Genomic DNA, 22,952 nt, shown 5'->3' with positions numbered 1-22,952 from the left:
TAACACTCTTCTTGCATTTGAAACAGGTTATATTACATTACCTATCTAGAAAATTCAGCTCTACATAAAATAATTAAAAATGTTTCATCCACAAGTCTAGCTCTTTTTACACCTAATGAGAAGAATTAATGTTTCAACCTTTATACTACTTTTGTAACTGTTGCAAACCCAAAACCTCATAACACAATGCCAACCTCCCCCTTCCCTGCCCAAAAGCAAGTCCTTACTACTGGCAACTCAGACAAGCTTGTTGCTCAATATCAAAACCTACCCCCGCACCAACCATTATACCTAAAATGTAGCTTTCTAAAGATTAGTTTCATGCACTCTTCTATTAGTTATCTAATAACTTTTTTTAAAAAACTAGAAAGACGCAAAAAATGTTGAACCTTTTTTTCAGATCACTGTAGAACATCCGTTGCAGCAACTAATCCTGCAATAAAGATTGGCTAGTACGAGCTATAGCTGCTAGGCATCTCTGTTGAAATCACCTGGACTATAAACAGGCAGGAAGAGATTATTGACAGGAGGTATGGCCTTAAGGCTCCTTCTATTCCATCACCCAGCGTTAACACACCCTTTGTTACTGATGTGAAAGGGACTGCAACTCCTTTCCAGCCTCCCATCAACATGCATGTGTGCTATGGTACTGACACACTCAGGAGATCTGACTTCAACCTTGGTTCTTCCCTGTGACAAGAACAATTCTTTAGCCTTTAGAAACACATAGTACTTCTGTGGATTCAGAGAGCATTTGAACTGTTACCTATGGAGATACAGCCTGCAACAGAAGACAAAATATGCCATGCCAAGCTTGTAAGGTAAACAAAAATTTACCATGAGACAACATTTCTTTCAGAAAGTGTCATTTACACAACATCTTACTGCCTCTTGCACTCTTCAAAGATAAACTTGTGTATTTCTAGAAATTGTTAGGAATCTTCAGTAGTAGACTGATTGAGTCTACATTTTGATCTCAAAGAATCTTGAAAACCATCAACAGATGTCTCTGCAAGATTTCTACCTTGTCACTTGCACCTGAATGGAAGAACACTCCCTTTAATATAGCAAACGTGCAAGTTTTTTCTACTGCTTTAGAAACCTCTTCTCAGTTGGTCAGGATTATTATTTTTTTTTAACACTGGGAAAGTTTAGTTTTAATGACCAGAAGACCAATTTTTCTTTCTTTTTGGATGACAGCTGCTGAGTACAGTTCACTAGAGTCATCATTCTTTTCCTGGTACAAGTCCTACAGCACAATAGCAAATTTTGACTCTCGGGAAGTCTCTGATCTGCAGAAGTCACACCAACAGCTCAGCTTGTTGGTCCCTTCAACACACACACCCCCCAACAGTATGTATGGAGAGAAGATATGAAGGAGAATGTAAAGACAATGACACATATAATTTATCTTAATTTTTAGTGAAAACCTCTACTTACATGAACCAAGAAATGAAAAATACAATCATGATTTTGGCCTTCAGACAACAGAATTTAAATACTGTGTTAAATCAGAGTACTCTGCCTGAAATAGACTTTTCACTGTGATGTACTATCAAGCTCGATTTTAGCTCCATTTTCAAAAGCAAAAAAGAGATCTTTTGTTTCATTTTATTTTCAAGTGGTGCACGCAATATGTGAAAATGTGCATACATATTCACATACATATGCACACATATATATATGTAATATAGAATGCCTTGGTCTTGGTTTTGATCCTAGCAGAGACCACTAAAACATTTATCAAATGGACAATATATTTCATGGGAGAAATAATTTATTTCACTGACTTTGAAACAGCTAACAGTCTTTTACCTGTGAAAGATGAGACTCCTGGTGGGAGAGAACACTATAGCAGCCAAATGAACATAACCTCTTGATAATAAAGTTTTTCCTAACAGATCACAAGTTTCCAGATGATGGGCCCCACAGTTCAAGAGTTACATTGCAAATACTACAGAGTAAGATTCTCCCATTAGAGCTGAGACTGCTTTAAGCTTAAGAGAATCAGAATAGAACAACAAACAAGTAGTTCTTTTTAGTATAATGCAGCGTTATCTCGACTCAATACAAAAATGTCAAGGAGTATAACTGCAATGGAAATCTGTGTTTATGCCAGCATAATCAGATAGGACCTACGGAAGCACTTTTTAATTAAAACAGGAGTTATAGTATCTTGCATAAGGACTTGGACACAACCTTGTTATATCAGCTTTCTTTTTCACTTCAATTAGTAAAATGTAACGTAAAACAGTTTTACTACTTTCAGTGCATTTTTCAAACTCACTGAATAAAGCAAAAGAACTTTTGACGTTCAGAAAAAGAACATCGTTGTTGGAATGTAAAGCCAGGGAATAAGATTCACATTTTTCACATGAAATATTTTCAGGAGAGCATCCAAGACCTGAATCTCATTTTTCACACATGGACAATAAAGAAAAAAACATATGGCCAAATATTGTTAGATGTCTTCCAAAGTATTTTTAGGACTTCTCGGATTCCACACTGCATTAATAAAGTATGTGTAAGCTTAGTACTTACCCACAGAGGCATAATCATTTGGAAGTTCAGGATAAAGCTTGTTTGTATTCTTTTTAGCTGAAAGAGAAAATTAAGTAGCAAGTTATATGATATACTAACATATATTGTTATATTTCATATACTGCTTCTCTGATACATGTTCAATAGTTATAAAATGATTGCAGTTATCCAAGGAGCAGTACAGAAGAAAGAAATAAGGACTTTGCCTTATATCTTTGTCCAGAGAAAGAAATCAAGTTAACAACAGGAGCTGCACAGTAAAGCCTCACTTTCAATGAGAGCACTTTGGTAGACAAATTGTTATGGAGCCAAAACTGCCTCCTCTGCTCTACTGTAAGACCTATTAAAAGATAACGACAACCTAAAAGAGAAATTTTAGTTTTTTCTAGAAACCAGAAGTTTCTACAAGTAGGACTAGCAGTTTCTAGTAGGACTGTTCTTTTTACTAAGAAGTTTTGTTGTACCGTGGGGCTTCTACGTATCCAATAAACACGAATGCTTCCTTTGAACTATTACATGCTTCTGTAACTATACAAACACTACTTCTATAGCAACTCTGTCAGAAAGAAAAGGTTTGTTAATATAAAACAAACAAACAAACAAAACCTTTACCCTTTATCGCTCATGGCACTATCCCAACATGCTTTCAGTATCTGCCCAAGGAAGAGTATTAACAAAATATTTTTATAGAGACAGCTACCACTATAATAATTGCATAACATTCGTTAGCTTTAATGCTCTAATTTTATATAGAGAATAAATTAATCATTACCAAAATGTTTTCTAACCTGGTGGCGTTGGCCTAACAGTGGGTTTAGGTGGCTCTGGTCTTGACAGAGGTCTAGCAGGTGGGTCATTTACCTAAAATGCACAATTTTTTTTTTAAAATTGCATCATACCTGGAAGTGGATTGTAACTTCAGAGCCTAGAGGTATGTCAAGTTACACTGAAAAAAAATCAGTCTTTCTGCACTGAAATTGTATGAACTCAAGAGGCACACTAAAGAACCAGTGACATACACATGACTGTAAAGTAATTCAACATGGATTTAACAAAGATGAAAGTAAATGATTGTCTATCAGTAACATCAACAAGGAAACATCTTCTACAGTTCTCAGTATTGTATTGTAAATGTGATTGTTTGAATGGAAGACAGGAAAAGTAGAAAAATGAAGAGTATCCACATCAAACCTGGTATGCTCACTATTTACAGATTAACTTGATTAGGAATAGGTGAACAAACTTTTCTAATCATCCCCTCAGATTTGATTATGCACTATTGTAAGAACAAGGTTACATTTTGTTATTCTGGAGGATGCAGAGCAAAACCAGCAACATTCTTGTCCAGAAGAGTCTACCAGGGCAATACCTGAACGAATGTGTTACTCATGTGCAGTATCTGCAATGCGTTACGCCTTTAAGCATCCAATAGAGAACTTAAGAATGCCATATGAACATCAACATCAACGTTACCGCTGACTAGAAACAGTTCAGGAACAGAAAAAGCCTATGTGAAAAACAGGTGCCCAAACCCTTCTTTGTTTCCTTACAGCTTTTCCTGGATTATTTTTTTGCTCTTCATTTTCATATACTTCAGTGAAGGATGCTAGAGTTTCATAAAGATCTTCTGCTTGAGCAGGAAAAGGCACATCACCAAGCAAGATGGCACTAGCCCGAATATCCTGTCCATAAAACCTTGTAAAAACAGAAAAGATGCCAGGTATTTGATCACCATTACATTTCAATGTCTAGATGAATCCATCTTGTGCAAATGTCCCCTCTCCCCAGCCCCACATTTCTCCTACTGATCATCTATTGAGAAATGACAGAACTAGTTCAATGCTGTAAATTTTGAATGATAACTAATTGCAGCAAATTTGAATACCTACCTACCACCTTATTTCAAAATGTTCTTCACCAGTAATATTTTGTTCCTGGTCATGCAGAATGCATCAGCTAGACCATTTGAAAGCCAATCACGCAGCAAGCTGAAGAAACATACACCACTTTTGCAAAACATTGTAATAGATTCCTTAATGATGTAGTAAAACTCCTTAATGGAAGCACTGGAACCTCAATTTTATGAATGGAGATAGCTGAAAGTTACCGACATGCTGTCATTAAAATCAGCATTAGTCTTTGCTGATAGTAGCAGAATCAAAGTTTTCATAAACACAGAACATGCAAGTGCAAGACACTCAGTGGTTCCTTGGATTTTAAGCTTAATAGGCTGCACAAAGGAAGCAGCATTTCATAAGCTGGGTATTTTCTCAAATTCAGTGACGCTCTAAACCAGATTTTTTTGTTTTCAAGTGGCCTAAAAGAATATTTCTCATTATGAAGTAAATACCTCAATAGCTATCTTCTACAATATTGTACTGGGTTTACATGGCAAGGTTTTGGTAAGGGGTGGCGCCGCAGCGGTGGCTTCTGTGAGAAGATGCCAGAAGCTATCCAATGTCAGAGAGAGTTAGCTCCAGTCAGCTCCAAGACAGACCCGCCACTGGCCAAAGCTGAGCCCATATTTAAGAAAGGGTAAAAAAAGCTGCGCAACAGCAACTGGGAAAGGTGAGTGAGAATATGGGAAACAACTCTGCAGACACCAAAGTCAGTGAAGAAGGAGGAGGAGGTGGTGCTTCAGGTGGCGAAGCAGAGATTCCCCTGCAGCCCATGGTGAAGACCATGGTGAGGCAGGCTGTCCCCCTGCAGCCCATGGAGGTTAACAGTGGAGCAGATATCCACCTGCAGCCCACGGAGGACACCACACCAGAGCAGGTGGAGGTGCCCTGAAGGAGGCTGTGACCCTGTGGAGAGCCCACACTGGAGCAGGATCCTGGCAGGACCCGTGGAAAGAAGCCTACACTGGAGCAGGTTTGCTGGTAGGACTTGTGACCCTGTGGGAGACCCACACTGGAGCAGTCTGTTCCTGAAGGACTGCACCCTGTGGAAAGGACCCATGCTGGAGCAGTTCTTAAAGAACTGCAGCCTGTGGAAGGACCCACGTTGAAGAAGTTCATGTAGGACTGTCTCCCATGAGAGGGACCCCACGCTGGAGGAGGGAGGAGAGTGAGGAGGAAGGAGTGGCAGAGACAAAGCTTTATGAACTGACCACAATCCCCATGCCCATCCCCTGTGCCACTCAGGTGGAGGAGGTAGAGAAGTTGGGAGTGAAGTTGAGTGTGTAAAGATGGGAGGGGTGGGGGGAAGGTGTTTTTTAGATTTGTTCTTATTTCTCATTATCCTACCCTCTTATTAACTGGCAATAAATTAAATTAATTTTCCCAAGCCGAGTCTGTTTTGCCCCTGACAGTAATTGGTAAGCGATCTCCTTGTCCTTATCTCGACCCACGAGCTTTTCATCGTATTTCTTCTCCCCCCGTTCTGTTGAGGAGGGGGAGTGAGAGTGGCATCTGATGGCTAGCCAAGGTCAACCCACTACAGATATATAATCTCTAAACATTCAGCATCTTCTCAATACCCATTGCATGATGTCTAAATTGAAGACACCCTTGCCCCTCAAGAAACTCTAAACTCAGCACAGTATGTTCTCACAACAAACTCTTTTTCCAAATTGAATGTGTCCTAGTTCATTTTGTCACTATGCCTTCACTGAATCATCTAGATTTGAAGAGAACTTACTTGCGATTTGTTTCTTTCCTTTCAATTAAACAGGTTCCTTCCAGAGATACACCTGCAAACAGTCCTCGAGATTTGCAGTATGTATAGACAGCAGCAGAGCTTCTCAGGGCAACATCCCCTTCTAAGTTTCTAGAAGGAAGAAAGCTTTGGTTGATATTCTTCAATATGGCTTTGCAACGTGAACAGCAATTGTCTTTTTATTTTAATCTTATCAAAAGCCAGCAAGAGTTTCACTTCTCTCTGTTCTTACAAACTCTGTTGAATATATTCAGCTGGGTCAGACTTGAAATCAGTTTTCAGTTCTTATTTCAGACAGGATCCACTACAAAATAATTAATTTGTTTGGTAAGGTCTCCTCTGAAGCACAGACCAATGTTCATCTGAATGCTCCATCTGAGATGACCTCTTGCATTCAGCAGTCCAAAAATGATTAGCCCATGTTTTAATCATGTTTTAAAACAATCTGGTTATGTTTGTGGTGACTTGGAACTCTATCCAATATATCCAAATCTTCCTTGATTTTATGGGGCCCAAAACAGCACAAAATATTTCAATTAAGGACTTATCAGACCTCAATAGAACTGGAAGATTACAATGTTTGTCCTAAACAGGACCACAGAATATTTTGGATTTGAAGATACCTCAGATAGTGAGCCAGTCCAACCTCCTGCTCAAAGTGGGTACAATATCAAATTGAGATCAGGTTGCTCTGGACTTTGTCTAGCCAGTTTTTGAAGACTTCCAAGGAGAAAGATTCCACAGACAGTCTGAGCAACCTGTGTCAATGCTCGATTATACTAATGTTGAATTTTTTTTTCTCATATCCAGTCAGAATCTTCCTTGTTTCAATTTATGACTACCATCTCTCACTATCGTGCCATGCACCTCAGTAAAGAGTTGGAGTCTGTCTTCTTAGTAATCTCCTGTTGGGAATGTAGCCTCTTAGAAGACCTCAGGGTCTTCTCTCCTCCAGGTTAAATATGCCGAGCTCCCCCAGCCTCATAGTTCATGTGCTCCATGTCCCCGGCCATCTTGGTAGCCCTTTGCTGGATGCACTCAAGTTCATAAACATTCTTCTTGCACTGCAGAGCCAAAACCAGACACAATATTCTAGGCACAGTCTGTGAAGTGCCAAGTAAAGGAGAACAATCACTTCCCTTATCTACTGGTTACAGCTCTGTTAATGCAGCCCCCTACACTGTTCGCTGCCTTTGCTGTCAGGATGCACTGCTGACTCAGCCTACTGTCTACCAGGATCCCAGCACGTTCTCAACAGGGCAGCTGCCCAGCCTGGCAGGCCCTGCCTACATCACTGCAGAAGGTTCGTCCAACCAAGGGTGCAGAACTTAGCATTTGTCCTCATTTAGTTTCATGAGGTTTCCTGTTGAATCTTTCCTCTACACTCTCTAGGTCCATCATTCTGAATGGCAGCCCTACTCTGAACTGTATTGGCTGCACCCCTTTATTTGGTGTCATCCACAAATTTGAAAAGCGTATTTTACATCTGCTCCTCCACGTCACTGATAAAAATATCAAGCAGGAGAGGTCCCTGAAGAGTCTCCTGAGGAATTCCACAGGAACCTGGCCTCTGAGTACAACATGAATCATTTACCACCATTATTCAAGCCTGATGATCTGGTTTTTCACCTATTCACTAGTCTGCCCCACCCCAACACCTAGGCCACTATGTCGCAGCTTGGACACAGGGATGTTGCAGGACAGCATACTGAACGCCTTGCAAGGCAGATGACATCCACTGCCCTCCCCTGATCCACAGATCTATCTCATCTGTGGAACAGGTATCATCTTATCCTTTTATTTTTTCAGAAAAGATGACAAAACGTCAGTAAAAACATAAAACCAAAGGTGTAAGGAGGTGTATGTCCCATGAGAAGAGTCTGAGGCAACTGGGCTTGGTTAGCCTGGAGAAGAGAAGACTTAAGGGGGACCTAACAGCAGCCTTCAAGTATCTATGAAGAGGCAATCAAGAATATGAAGCCAGGCTCTTTATAGTAGTGCATGGTGGAAGGACAAGAAGCTATGGACATAAATTGAACCAAAAAATGTTTTGATTGGATGTAAAGAAAAACTTTTCACAATAAGGACAGCTGAGCAGTAGAGCAGATTGCCCAGAGAGCCTGTGCTGTCTCCATCTTTGGAGGTTTTCAAGACCCAACTGGAATAAAGGCCTGAGCAACCTGATCTGAAGTCATAACAGACCTTGCTTTGAGCAGGAGATTCGACTAGAGATCTCCTAAGGTCCCTTCCAAATTAAATTATTCTGTGATTATATCATCTCATCCTTCAAAGCAAGCTGGCTTAACCACTTATGGTTTAAAAGTAATTATTTGGTGTATTTTTTATTTACTGTCAGGCAGATCTGCGGTAACAGAAAGCACAGGTCCATAGGTCAATGAAAATAATAGTTCAGGCAGGCACAGTAGTACCTGTGCTCTTTATTGAGCCTAGCCAAGCAGTCTCCTGCAAAAAGAGAATAAGCCTCAGAGCACCTTCCTTCTACCAATAAATGCCTTTATCAGGAAGAAAAAAAAAAAGGGAAAAAAAAAAAGCAACAAGTGACTGAAAAGGTATAACACTACAAGAACAGTATGGTCCAGTCAATATATAGGTTGCACAGGTTGTTTTGTAGTATATCAAAAAAAGTCATGTGAATGTTTATGTATAGCTTTAAAAACTATCTTCCTATTTAATTCTACCCCATATTTAAGTCTACCCCACATTAGGAAAGTATTTTACTCACCTCCCCAGAGGTCCGATTGCCACAGTAAGATTTCCTCCAAGTGTAAGATTCCCTCCTTTGGCAAAAGCTTCTACTGCTCTTTCATGATTCAATATTATCACTAAGTCTGAAACCTATAAAATATCAAATAAAAATACTATACTTTTTAAGACAAAAGTTAGAAGGGCATGGGAGAAGAATCTTACGTTTTGCAGGAAAACAGGTGGGAGCACTGAAGATATTCCCTATCCCAAATGAAAACTAGCTCCAGATTTATCAGGGTTTTAATTCAAGAGAGCATCTCTTGTTCTCTCAGAGAATTACTTCCTTTCTTGCAAAGGATTCTTTTGAAACAGTTTTCATAACAAAGTTGATACTTTTTCTGCAAGATATTTAGAAACTAAGTCCTTTCACTTACATTTTTAAACAAATTTGACTGATTTTTTTCAAGTGCAGATATGGTCAGTATGTGATAGACAATAGCTGTAATAGAAATGCTATTTTAATTCAAAATTTCCTAATTAACAAATTTTCTACACCTTCTGCAAACAATTATGAAGGCATTTTCAGATGTGAAGAGAGATCAGATTAAGAAAATAATTTTGATCCTTCCATAATTGAATTAGTAACAGCAAGACAGAACTTAGTAAATGAAAATTACTTATTTGTTTGTCCAAAGAATAAACAACAATAAAGATACAGGTTTTCCCATTATTGACAAAATTTTATTTTCTTGATCGAAAATTAGGGGTTTAATAAATATCTAAGTGTGTATATATATATGAATTAATATTTATTTTTTTTAATACTTGAATATATGAGATGTAGCCAATTTCTTCAAGAAACTATTAAACCAAATAACTGGAGAGCTAACAAAGTATTTTTGAAAGATTCAAATGCAAAATGAAAGAAAATCACTATTTTTAAAAGACTTTATTTGCCTGGATAGTGAAACAAAATGCACGTATCAAATAATTTCTACGACTATTTAAGTTGATGCCTATTGCCATCAGTATTGTAAAACTGTAACTCTTCCATTTAACAAATTCCAATAGAAGTCTCCTACAACTCTTTTCCTAAACTATGATGCATTTTAAAAAAGGAAAAAGTCTTTCAAACACAAGCATGATCCTATAAAGATCACTCTAACTCACCTGAAAGCTCAGTAAACACACTACATGTATTAAAAAAAAAATACTGCAGCAGTGCCAGCCTGTTCAACAGAGTAAATTACACTTTTGTAGCTTATTGTGATGGATTATTTTTTAAACAGATGTGCCCAAGGACTATTGTGCCTGATCTTTTATCTGATGGACTTGACTGAAAGCCAGGTTCAGAAAAAAACTTCCAACTTACCCCAAATTCCAAACAGTGACAGCAGGGAATACAAAAGGAAATACCAGATTATTTGCAAAACAAGGTTGGCCCAGAAGTATTACACACAGCGTAAGAGAGGCCTTTGTTATTAGCCCCCTGGTAACCTCCTCCCCATCCCAAACAAAAGATGGCTGACATGAGTAGTTTCTGAATCATCCAGGGATGGAGAGAGAATGTCATTCAGGATGCTGCTACCTCCTCTTACCCATTAAGAGGATGAATCCACAGCTAAAGCTAAATGAATCCACAGTGAGAAAACCTTCAAGGAAAGCATTTAGTTGAATTTTAAAATCGGTCTTTAACTTGACCAAGTTGCTTCACTGAAAAACATGCAAATACTACGACTTCTGAAGTCTGTGATTTCCTTCTTGTTGTTTAAAACCACCCATAAGTACCACTACAACTATGTCAACTATAATGTCTCCTACAGGAATAAAATTCAACCAATTTCTCCAAGGTTTAAATTTATCTATGACTAAAAGAATGCTGAAATTGGACTCTGGGCTCCTAAGCCACTTAGGTATTTCCAAATAGCATCTCTTCTCCAGAAGAAGTAAGTAAGATTGTGTTATAATAATGCCAGTAAGGAAACAGTATTTTGTAAGCTGACTAAAATTTCAAATGAAGGGCACAATATTGCTCAGAAAAAACACCCTCTCGGAAATAGATTCTGTATTGAAATTATTTGATTAAGTATCAATAGTAAGTGGTTACATTATCTAAAATATCAGATGGAGATGATTAAAGAAAAAGTTTCATAGATTAATCAAAGCAGCTGAAGAGTCTGTTTCATTGTCATAAAAGCAAAAAAACCCTCAAACCCCAAACCCTAGGGCTCAAACTCAATGTTTTGTAATGCATTCAGATTCTGTAGCCATGAAAACCAAAGAAAAATCCGTACAAAAAATTAGTAATTTTGTATTCACAGCATCCTTTAAAAAGTGCACAGTAATAATGCCTGAGATCACACACTGAACAATGAGGATACAATAAAATATTGATCCGTTGCTCATTATGTGAGTGCTGGCTGACTGGCTGTCAGGACAGGGATAGCTGGCTAGTTGTAGGAGACCCACTGGGGGCTGCTGCGTACCACCCAGATCAGCTATGCATGTATTCTTCTGAAGAGCAGAATGCCCATAGCAAGAGATCTTGTTGGCAGCATACTGTTACTTTGATTTTTTTTGGGAATTGGTACAACAGAAGCTAAACAGAAAGAAAAGAGAAGGACAAGACTGGAGGCTAGGGTGGGAAAGAGGAGGAAAGATGGAAACAAACAAGGCTGAAGGAGCTGTGAGGAAGAAGAGGTGGGAAGCAGAGGCAGAGAGCTGTCAGGGCTCTCAGATCAACAGGATTTCTCTGAACACGTTGAGAGTCCCTCATTCAACCATTTCTGCAGACTGGAAACTGACTCATTTTCTGTAGCACTCCTTCAGAGGAGGCACCATCAGTTTTGGTACTCCCAATCTGAAGGGTGAAGTCAGTAATCACAAGTTTGAGTGGGGAATGTGTGAAGTACAGTAGCATTAGCTAGGCTCCATTTTACTCCACCTTCAATTCCTTTCACTGTTTCTTGCCAGATGAGAGTCCTTGTTACTCTTTAAAAAAAGCATTTGATACAGTATTAAGTATAGGATACTTTTAATTAACTCCAATTGGCTTATATGTGAGCACTGACTGGAAGTTTTCCATAAGGGAAAAATTCAGTCTGCGAGAAGTGAGAAATTGAGGAAATAGCTGTTATGCCACTTCTTTTCCTTTAAATCTCTCCAAGTAATTAGACTGATCAAAACCCCACATTTTGTTTGTCTTGTATAAACGGATTTATGATAGCTTTTTTACACAGAAAAATAGATCCTACTATCTCACCAGCATTTAGATCTTTGTCAATGCATTTTAATTTCTTGCAAAAAAAGTTACCAACAAATTATTTCAAATGTGAAATTATACCTCAATTCCAATTTCAAATCCACCACCAAGGCCAGCAATTCCTATTGCAGAAGGAGCAGACCAGGCTGTCATGCAAAACAAGACAAATTTACAGACGTTTTAACACGTTACAAGAAATACTAATTTTATTATTAGAGTTCAAAAAAGCTAACAAGTTCTCTATTTAAAACTATGTTCACAGCCACCAGAATGCAATCACATAACTGTACTGGTTTATCCCACTGGTAGGAACGCAAGAAATACAAACCCTCATTTCAACAAATCTTTGTTACAAATGATTTATCATACAACTGCCCATGACTGGACATAATTCATTATTCTAATAAACGTTAAACTATAGGCCTTTATATTTCAGACTTTTCTACAAAGATACTGAAAGCATTATTTAAATCTGGTCCAATGTAGGCACAAAATTTTGAAGACAGCTTTCAAACCAAACATTGTCACCTGCTGGCTTGACTCCTTACATATCTCATGTTTTATGCTGTGAAAAGAAATAATGAAGAAAAAAAAATTTTTTTTCCTTCTAATTCTCCCATGAAGTACAAAAGGAAAACATCCACTTACTTCCATTAGAAAGACGAGCTAATACAATTCCACTTCCACCTCGAGCAGTCACCAAAAATCCAGCTTTGATGACAGACAAAACTGCAAGGCCTTTGGCTTTAGCTATTACATGGGCTGAAACAGCAAAATCATTTATTCAAGATCTTGTAAGAGTAGTTCAAAGAGAAGGGGAAAATCAAACTCTACATTTAGCAATTTTGAACACATAAGAGTGAAATAATTGAAGCAAAAGCTTAAAGAAAACTGCAATAAAGCTGAACTGATAATTACACCTCCACTCCATAGTCAACCACAAAGCTAGTCATAGGTTACATTAGCCTGTGCTGATCTCTACACTGCCACAACTGCTTCACCTGTCCCGGTTAGCTCATACAGAATTAGTTTGCTTATTGCCACGAACATTGTGCGTGAGTACCCTCAGCAAGATAAAGAAGCAGTAAATAGTTGACATCCATGTCTCTACAGATTTTTGGAGGAGAGGAGTCTGAATTTAAATCACAGCAACACACAGCAGCGTAATCAGCTTATATCATTAGACAGTGTTTGTGGCAAATAAAGTGTCATCATCCTGCAAGTCTTACGACAGGCCTTCTGGAACATAATAGTTATAAATTCAAAGCCACAACCAGCAACACCAGATGAAGGAAGACACTAGGAGAAACACAGAATAACAATTGCAAAAATAAAGAGGACAGCAGCAAATAAGAGTGCTTAATCAGTATCAAAGGAGAAATGTACCCTGATCTCTTTCCTTCAACTTATTTTCACCTAGCTAATTCTGATAAACACAAATATTCAAGAACTGGAGCTACTATTCCAGGTTTTCCCTTAAGAACAGACATTCACAGGGTGAACATGAGACAGTCCATCCACCCCAGAGAGAAGCCTTCCTCTGCAGGTACCCTGTGGTTGTAAACATGCAGAAGATCCCTCCCAGTAAGTAATGTCTGCCTAGAATACAGCAAACTGAACCCCTTTACCTCCAAAATATTTTCACAGAAGTTATGGCACCCTAGATCTTCATTCCTCCCTAAGTTATGGTCAGTGAAAACAGAGGGAATTGGTAAAGAGAGCAGGATTTCAAACCAGGGGAGCACTGGAGGTTTAAGCTGAATCAAAACATTTACTCACGAGGTATGATTTTATCAGGTCCGTTTCTGGAAGTTATTTCTGTGAATTCTCGTAATATTTTAGCTGCCTTTTTAGCTTCTGACTTCAAGTTGGAAGGTATAGGGTTATTCACTGTAAAACATGAAAGAAATAAGAAATGATGTCTATGGTCAGTTCAGGATAGCTCATATAAAAATAAATCAGTGTAATTTGTATGGGAAAAGTGATTCTTTACAAATGAAGAGTAAACCAAACAAACGAGGAAACAGCAAATATAATAAATGACCTTCTGCATCAGACCCACATTTTGTCTCTGATGGTAGAAACAGAAGACGCCACTTAGGAAGAGCACACGAGCCCAGTTCTGTTCCGCAATCTGTTCCCCTTGTAATTCCTCAGAATACACACTGGTAAGAGCAAGGATGTTGGAGATACATCCTCAGTTTTTCCTGTCACTATTTATTTATGGGCTTGTTGCATATGAATTTGTCCAATACCTTTTCAAACCTGCTGATACTCTGCAGCAGCAGTTCACTACCTGCTACTTAAAGAAATACTTCATCTATTTTAAATTAATCTACTAGTTACAGTGAATGCCTGCTAGTTCAAATCTCATGAATTCTGGTGAACAACTACTGCATCCAACTTATCCACTACCTTCATGCTTTTATAAATAGCCACAGCCCCCCAGCCTTCTCCACTTCTTCAGGAGTCCCAGTCTTCTTAGTCTCTCCTCAAGGCAGTTGCTCCATCACTCTGATCACTCTAATTGCTCTTCTCTGTACCACCATCAACTCTGCTGTCCTTCAAACCCGCAACTGTTGACCAATGGACATGCAGCACTAAAAGGTTAACATCTCTGCTTTCTCTGTACATTAATGAATGGTATTTCCTTTCTCCTTATGAAACTTCTCTTATAGAACTAAACTTGCAGCATGTTCTGAAAGTGAACAAAATTCTGTTTCAGACCAAGAAATTTCCTTTAGAAACCTATTTCCTGTTGAAGTGCTTATCAATATTTTCTCTCCAGTATGATCCAACATAAACACCTCTGTAGATTTCAACTGTGGAAAAAGTAGGGATTAGGGATAGATTATGTTTGCTTTATCAAGCCATATACTACAGTAGCAAACACAAAAAATCTTGAAATTTACCCCCCAAATCCACGAGATCATAAATTCTGCAGAAGAGTGTTGATTCTGTTTAGATCTACCAGATCTGCTGTCATTAATCAACTAACGAACAGAATCAAATATTATAAGATATTAATATTCTGCAACAGTATAAATACCATTTTATGTATGAATAGTATCATTTCACATGTAGATTTGCAAAAAGAGGCCTTAGAGCAGATAAAAAGATATGAGTTAGTCTTGATTCTTACATCTACTAAAACTCCTCAAAGCTATCACTTAAATTATTCTTGTCTTCCTGTCTGGACATATGAACACCCACCATTTCCAAGTTTATCAGCAACAAACTGTCCCAGTAATACATTACTATATTGTCAGACAAAAGATGCATCTAGCCTCATGTCTTGTCTCTGAAAAGAACTAGCAACAGCATTTCCATAAAATTCCACTATTCTTAAATTCACAAAAGCATAGAAAAGACTGTGCATAGAGAAAAACCTTTCAGTCAAAAGCGGCCTAGATTTTTAACTCGTGTTCCCTAAACATTCATTCACCTCTTCACTCTGAGCAACATTCCCACCCAAAGCCATGAAAGTGAGGACTAAATACATTTTGAGATTAAGACAATGAAGCTTAGACTAAGTGAAACACCTAGCAGCAAGTCAGCCAAGTTTCTGTCCAGGCTCCATTGACTAGAATAGGAATTACACCTCTACTTTTCAAAGTGAAGTATATTCCTATAGTATGTTCTCCAAGCAAGAAGCAAGACTCCCAAGAGATTTTGACAGCTGAGACTTTGAACTAGCTTCCCCTGTGAAAGCTTGTAGCAACACAGAGGTGTACTCTGTGCTGGGTCAAAAACTGGCTGGACGGCCGGGCCCAGAGAGTTGTGGTGAATGGAGTTACATCCAGTTGGCGGCCGGTCACGAGCGGTGTTCCCCAGGGCTCAGTTTTGGGGCTGGTCTTGTTCAAGATCTTTATCAATGATCTGGATGAGGGGATCAAGTGCTCCCTCAGTAAGTTTGCAGACAACACCAAGTTGGGTGGGAGTGTTGATCCGCTCGAGGGTAGGAAGGCTCTGCAGAGGGACCTGGACAGGCTGGATCGATGGGCCGAGGCCAACTGGATGAGGTTCAACAAGGCCAAGTGCCGGGTCCTGCACTTCGGCCACAACAACCCCATGCAGCGCTACAGGCTTGGGGAAGAGTGGCTGGAAAGCTGCCTGTCAGAAAAGGACCTGGGGGTGTTGGTCGACAGCCGGCTGAACATGAGCCGGCAGTGTGCCCAGGCGGCCAAGAAGGCCAATGGCATCCTGGCCTGTATCAGAAATAGTGTGGCCAGCAGGAGTAGGGAAGTGATCGTGCCCCTGTACTCGGCACTGGTGAGGTCGCACCTCGAATACTGTGTTCAGTTTCGGGCCCCTCACTACAAGAAGGACATTGAGGTGCTGGAGCGTGTCCAGAGAAGGGCAACGAGGCTGGTGAAGGGTCTGGAGAACAAGTCTTCTGAGGAGCGGCTGAGGGAACTGGGGTTGTTTAGCCTGGAGAAAAGGAGGCTCAGGGGAGACCTCATCACTCTCTACAACTACCTGAAAGGAGGTTGTAGCGAGGTGGGTGTTGGTCTCTTCTCCCAAGTAACAAGCGATAGGACGAGAGGAAATGGCTTCAAGTTGCACCAGTGGAGGTTTAGATTGGACGTGAGGAAAAATGTCTTTACTGAAAGAGTGGTTAAACATTGGAAGAGGCTGCCCAGGGAAGTGGTGGAGTCCCCATCCCTGGAGGTATTTAAAAGAGGTGTAGATGAGGTGCTTAGGGACATGGTTTAGTGGGCATGGTGGTGTTGGGTTGACGGTTGGACTCCATGATCTTAGAGGTCTTTTCCAACCTTAATGATTCTATGAACACTTGGTTCTGGTGAAAACGCAGCACATACAACATTGGAGAGTTTGAAGTAACAGAAGCCATCAGAAATACCAGCCTCTGGGAACAGAAGGAAATAAACGCATAGAAAGCAACAGACTAAACTGCATGGTGGTGACAGAGAGAAGACATACTAATTCTGTCTCCTAATCATCCCCTCTGTTTTCAGAAAGTTCAGATGATGGCCAAGTCCCTGTGTGTGAAGGCATAGGGGAAGGGGAAGCTCTAAACTCTAAGAGCTCAGGACTTTCAGAAAAAGCTATTGGCATGTTCAATTTTCTCTGACTGTTATGACACTAAAATGGTAAGCTAACATGCAGGATGTCTTCTCTCATGCATTTCTTCCTTGGTTCAGCCAGGCTGGAACCTGGCCACACGGACACAGCAAGAAGAGGTGCCAGTGTAGCCCAAACAAAACATGAACGTACAATTGCTTTTGGTAGATTAACAAACTGGGCTGGAGCAAATGTCTCCATTACTTCTGTTGTTTGTACTTGACATTGCATTTTCAAGGTCAGAGGGGAAACACTGCCAGCGTGTTGTAAGAGAAAAACAGGAAGATTTTTGCTTTTCTACAGAGATACATTGAGGCAGTCACAAAACCCATATTGCAACACCATTCTTCTCAAGAAGGCATGAACAATACACTTCTAGCATATTATAACTTAATAATTGCTTAATTATTAACTTATAATTAAAAACTAGTATTGTAACACAGTGCATGTCCATTTGCACGTATGTAGGCTTTCACTTAACATATTTTATAAGTCTACAGGTCTCAATTTTGGGGAGGGTAATCTACCCAGTCTTCCCAAGATACACATTTCGTGGTACTTAATTCTTCTTACTGTTCAGCAAGAGTAAAGTGGAAGATATGCTTCATTTTAACTGTGGTAAAATGGACAGTTACATGCCTGACCATGCAGGACTCCTAGCAAAGTGATCAAGACAATGAAAATAAGATGTGTGCACACTGGAGATAAAAAACATTACAGAGATAAAACACATTATGGAGCAAGAGTAAGCATTATCCAGCTTCTAGATTACAGAGAAATAAAATACACTTCTATGCTCCTCTCACTGTCCTATTCCTTATCTTTGCATGCATTCCATACTCCCTTTTGCTTCTCTTTGGCCAACCTCAGATTTTGAGGAACATCTCAAATTCATTTCTTCTTACTACTAAAAAGGGGGGAAAAAAAAAAAGCTCTTATTTCAAACAGATAAGGAGAGAAATCCCTTAGCTAAATTGACTGAGAAAACATGAGATGTTTTGAGATCTAAAAGCCTGCAAACAAAGAGACAAGTTAAAAAAAAATAAAAATCATCAATTTACAGTTTTCATATGCATTTTCAGATTCAGAATTGGTTCAGAAAGATTTGATGGTTACCCGAAAACAGCGTGCGCATGTTTATGTGCACGCAGGAGTGATTATTTAATTGAAGGCAATTCAAAGCTGAACTTCATGAGCCAGCAAAAGTAATACTGTTACTACCTCACTGTCTCTTCAACTCTCAATACGTAACTGGTTTCAAAAACAGGTTTTGGTCACACCTTGGGGCAGGAGGGAGGATGTAAAAGTAACTTTTCAGTGTTTACTTTGAAAGTTTCACAAGACACCTAGGCTGACTCCATGATTTTCCTGCTTGGCTTATTTTTATCCTGGTGTTGCTACTTATCTGCACTATGATTCTAAACATTATATTCCCAAATGCAAACTTTGCACAGAAAAACAGCATTGTTTGAGCAAACTGAAAATTATGTATTTCCACTCCAATCCCTCTAAAAGGGTATCCTTTGTGCCACATGTTGTGGGGTTCCTTTACTACCAGGGAATAGAGGAGATGGAGAGAGATTCCTCATCTAGCTGTACACAGCAACAGTAAGCATGAGAATAACCTATTTTCCCATCCTCAAAATAACAGCAGAAACTTCACTTTCTCCCTGTATTATTTGTTGCCTACATCAATATTGCTTCTGCATCCCCTGGATATCTACAGGAATTCACACTTCCATTGCCCCTTGCTTTTTCCCTTCCTGCCATAGACTGAAGTAATGCAGGATTATTTTTCTGGACTAAGAAACAGCAGGAGGATTTGACAACAACATTCTGCCAGCTACTTTGCATGGAGCCAGATTTGTGCGTTTTCAGAAGTGGGCTAAGAAATGGATGGTATTTCTAAAACACAGCAGAGATACAGGGCAGGGGGAGAGGTGTTGTGAATTAAAAGAGCAAAAGTAAGAAAACTCGTGGGCTGAGATAAGAACAGTTTAATAATTGAAATAAAATAATAATAATAAAAATTGTAATGAAAAGGAAAACAACAACAGAGAGAGAGGAACAAAACCCAGGAAAAACAAGTGAGGCAACCACTCACCACCCACTGACCAACGCCCAGCCAGTCCCTGACCAGCGATCACTGCCCCCTGGCCAACTCCCCCCCAGCTTAGATACTGAGCATGACGTCATATGGTATGGAATATCCCTTTGGCCAGTTTGGGTCAGCTGTCCTGGCTGTGCCCCCTCCCAGCTCTTGTGCACCTCCTTGCTTGCAGAGTATGGAAAGCTGAAAAGTCCTTGACTTAGTATAAATGCTGCTTACCAACAACTAAAACATCAGTGTGTTATCACATTATTCTCCTGCTAAATCCAAAACACAGCACTGTACCAGCTACTAGGACGAAAATTAACTCTATCCCAGCCGAAACCAGGACAAGAGGGAAGGAAAAAAGGGAGAGGTTGAACGCGCTGTCAACTGAAGAGCTCAAAGCTACGCCTTGTAAAGAAGAGTTAGTTGCAAGTAAGATGACTTACATCCAGATTTTAATTTAGACAGCAGCAGGTACAAAAATTACAGTGACTTTAACTGGCAAGCAAACATGGCACAGAAAGGTTTTAATAACAATGGACAGGATCAACAAGCCAACTGATTAAACTCTGTCATTGCTGAAAACCAACACAGTTACTCAGAGTGGCTACCATATGACTCTTTCCATAGCGGCTCATTTTGAGTTCCTTTACTTACTTCCATAATGTTATGTAGATACTAAGGAACTAGCAGGATGCCTACAAGGGTCTTGAGGAGCTGATGACTGACTCCCATTTTATTAAGATTGCTAAAGCCACAGCAAAAGAAATATAATATTTTTATCACTGAGGAAAGAGGAGAGTTTGGCTCTCCCTCTTAGGCTATGCCACATTCAAGATTTTGTTGACAGAATTCAAGATTAAATAAGGACACAGACAGCAATCAACATTAAATGGCAAAGTTTAATGGTTAGCTATGTAGTGTGGGTGAGGCCTCACTCTTAGTATCAAATTTTAGATCAATCAGTTTCGTAAAACTTTGTCCAAAGGCAAAGGACATTATGCATTTTTCATTAAAAAAACAAATAAGTGGAAAATTGCACAAATATGTCAAAGACAATTCAAAACTTTTTTTTTTTAAAAGAAGTACATGGAGGTTTGCACGATAAAATGGTGGTGTTTGCCCCAAAATACAATAGAAATAAAACTACTAAAGATTATAGTGAAGGTTAGGGACAAAATCTTGTTTCTACTTATTTTAATCACTGTACAAACAGACAAAACCGTAAGTGGGATTTCTGTGATATCAAAAATGGTTTAAACTTCTGTTCACCTACCAAATTGCCCTCTTTCCCCTCAAGCTTACCTTCGGATTTGAACTGTAGAATTCTTTTCTTAAAATCTGATTTAATATTGAAACGTCATTGAACAGACATTATAGAAATACCTGCTCTTTAATAAAAATATTGTACTAAATATTTAGAAACAAGCAGAATTTCCATGTTCAGTTTACCCCTTCAGTAACAGAAGGAATAATCCTGTAGCACTGTCTTCACTATTAGCCTTTAAGTATGCATATGTAATTGTCTGTTTTGTATTCAACCAATGCTCAGGAAAGAGGTAACCAGGAGCAATAAGACGATAATATCTATCAGGAGGATATACTGACTGATGGATTTGGAATGCCGTGACCAGCGAATGCTCAGCTGGGAGCAAGCTTCATTTGCACTGCTGCTTGTTGTTGAAAGGAGAAGATATTGAGCATATGTGAGTCAGCAACACAAACCCCATGGGGGAATATCACACCAAAATTGATTAACTGCTTAATTTGTAAGCTGATGAGGCAAGTGCGTCAGCCTCTAATTTACATTCTGACTAACAGTAATAATGTGTTGGCTGAACATTTGGTGAAATTATCTGAGCAATGTATAATAAAGAATAAATAAAGCCTTTTTACTTAAAAGTTATAACTAATTCTGATATAATCAAAATTCTGCTGAATATGAACAGACGAAATAAAGCATGGTGGCATTATGAGAAGCTGAACATCAAAAGTACAGTTTCAAAGAAGAACGATGATAAAGTGGAGACAAAGCCTCACATGCAGATTTCATACATATGTTGCCCATGTATGTATGAGCTTTGAAATATTTTGGTGGAAGGTGGTTTTGGGTTTTTTTGGTTACAAAAAGAAGAAAAAAACAATGGTAAATACCTTCTACGAGCCTCAGACAGTAATTCAGTCTTCACTTTCACTTCACTAAAAAGTTCAGAAACAGCACAAGAATATATTAAAACATAGCTGATTTGCAAATACCCATGGTTATAGCAGCAACATCAATGCTAAAAAGATAGCATGAACAGAGAACATTCAAAATTATAAATTAAGAACATTCATAAACACGAGAACTAGCATAGTCAAGAAAGGTTAAAGAACATCTAATAGGAAAGAGAAACCTGAAAAGCAAGACAGTGCAGTGTTGGAGAAGAGCCTAAACAAGAGATTTCAATTCAGCATTACAATTAGAGAGATTAATGTAATTTTGGTTTCACAAATGTGCAACATCGTGGTACTGTGGTAGCCAGCTCCAGCCCTGGGATTCATCTGGTACTTGGAATTCCTAAAACAGTGTGCAAGACGTGCATTGTAAGCATTTTACCTAGCCCAATAAAAAGTGAAGTGATTTAGAGCAGTGGATGACAAGCAGCAGACTATGTTAAACATATTTCCATCATTCTCCTCCATTTACTACTTCCAACACTTGAAGCCAAAGGTAGACAGCAAAGCAGCCCAGGTCAATGAAAAGTTAAGAAAAGACCTGTGGAGTCCAAGGAAATAGTGGTAGAACTTGAAAAGGAACCTGGAGGAAAAGGGTGGAATAAAATAATGGCAATAACCACCCCCTTTAGTTGAGACCCAGCAGGCTCCTGCTGTCAGAGCCTGAGCTCCATACTACTGGTTTTGGAGCCAACACCAACAAGCAGTTACTGTTGGAGCATGAAAGAGGAAAGCCTCAGAACATGTATTTTCATCATCCTGCTGGAAAGCACTAATGGTACGGCAAAAAGGAGTCTAGGAAAGCAGTAGCAGGGAATAAGAAAGTAGCAATTATTGATGTCTTATGTTGTACAATTCTGCCACAGCAGAACAGCAAGGGAGACAGAAGACACCAGAAAATACATCGGTGTAAGGCAATGAAAGCAAAGTTGAAAAGGAGAAAACAGTCTCTCTCTGTACAGTGAAGCCTTACACTGATCTCATGCATTTCTACCATGCTCCTCATCACTTGGATTCCTGAAATTTTACCAACTTTAACGCAGTACTGTTCCTCAACAAGCTTGGTGTGAGTAGTTAGTGCTATGTCAGAGATAGTAAGAGTTGTGGCGGGGTACAAGTACTTCAGCAGGAACCACATGGCCTCGCAAAGTTGCAGCTGAGCTGCACTAAGACTGGAAGACTCTAATGTCTAATCACAATCCTAAAGGTTTTTGTACCGTGAATTAACGTAACTACTCTTTCCTCCCTTCCCATCCGGGATAACAAGAAGTTTACTGGATGGTATTGCATTAAGAAGCTGGTGCTGGCCGTGGTGGGGGAGGGAGAACAGAGCAGAAAGGTCTGCAGAACCTGCAGCCTTCAGCATACAGAAAACGAGGAGTTGGACAT

The 22,952-nt window shown here is 39.3% G+C and overlaps 1 protein-coding gene across 2 annotated transcripts in view; it reads right to left on the bottom strand.

Annotated features, from left to right (window-relative positions):
- Window positions 1–22,952, bottom strand: part of SH3YL1 (SH3 and SYLF domain containing 1) — a 51,308-nt gene that overhangs the window by 23,175 nt on the left and 5,181 nt on the right. The window contains exons 2-9 of one of the 2 annotated variants that reach the window (XM_076332857.1): window positions 13,946–14,056; window positions 12,815–12,928; window positions 12,248–12,312; window positions 8,942–9,054; window positions 6,181–6,309; window positions 4,092–4,236; window positions 3,330–3,402; window positions 2,542–2,598 (exon numbers count right to left, since the gene is read on the bottom strand). In XM_076332857.1, the coding sequence (XP_076188972.1) occupies window positions 2,542–2,598; window positions 3,330–3,402; window positions 4,092–4,236; window positions 6,181–6,309; window positions 8,942–9,054; window positions 12,248–12,312; window positions 12,815–12,928; window positions 13,946–14,056 (807 nt within the window). Of the gene's footprint in view, window positions 1–2,541; window positions 2,599–3,329; window positions 3,403–4,091; window positions 4,237–6,180; window positions 6,310–8,941; window positions 9,055–12,247; window positions 12,313–12,814; window positions 12,929–13,945; window positions 14,057–22,952 lie in introns of those variants that run through there. The other variant, XM_076332858.1, reaches the window with a different exon arrangement.

The sequence above is a fragment of the Aptenodytes patagonicus genome, chromosome 3 (assembly GCF_965638725.1).
Source record: "Aptenodytes patagonicus chromosome 3, bAptPat1.pri.cur, whole genome shotgun sequence".
NCBI classification, from domain to species: Eukaryota; Metazoa; Chordata; class Aves; order Sphenisciformes; family Spheniscidae; genus Aptenodytes; species Aptenodytes patagonicus.
This window is presented reverse-complemented; position numbering and strand designations above follow the sequence as displayed.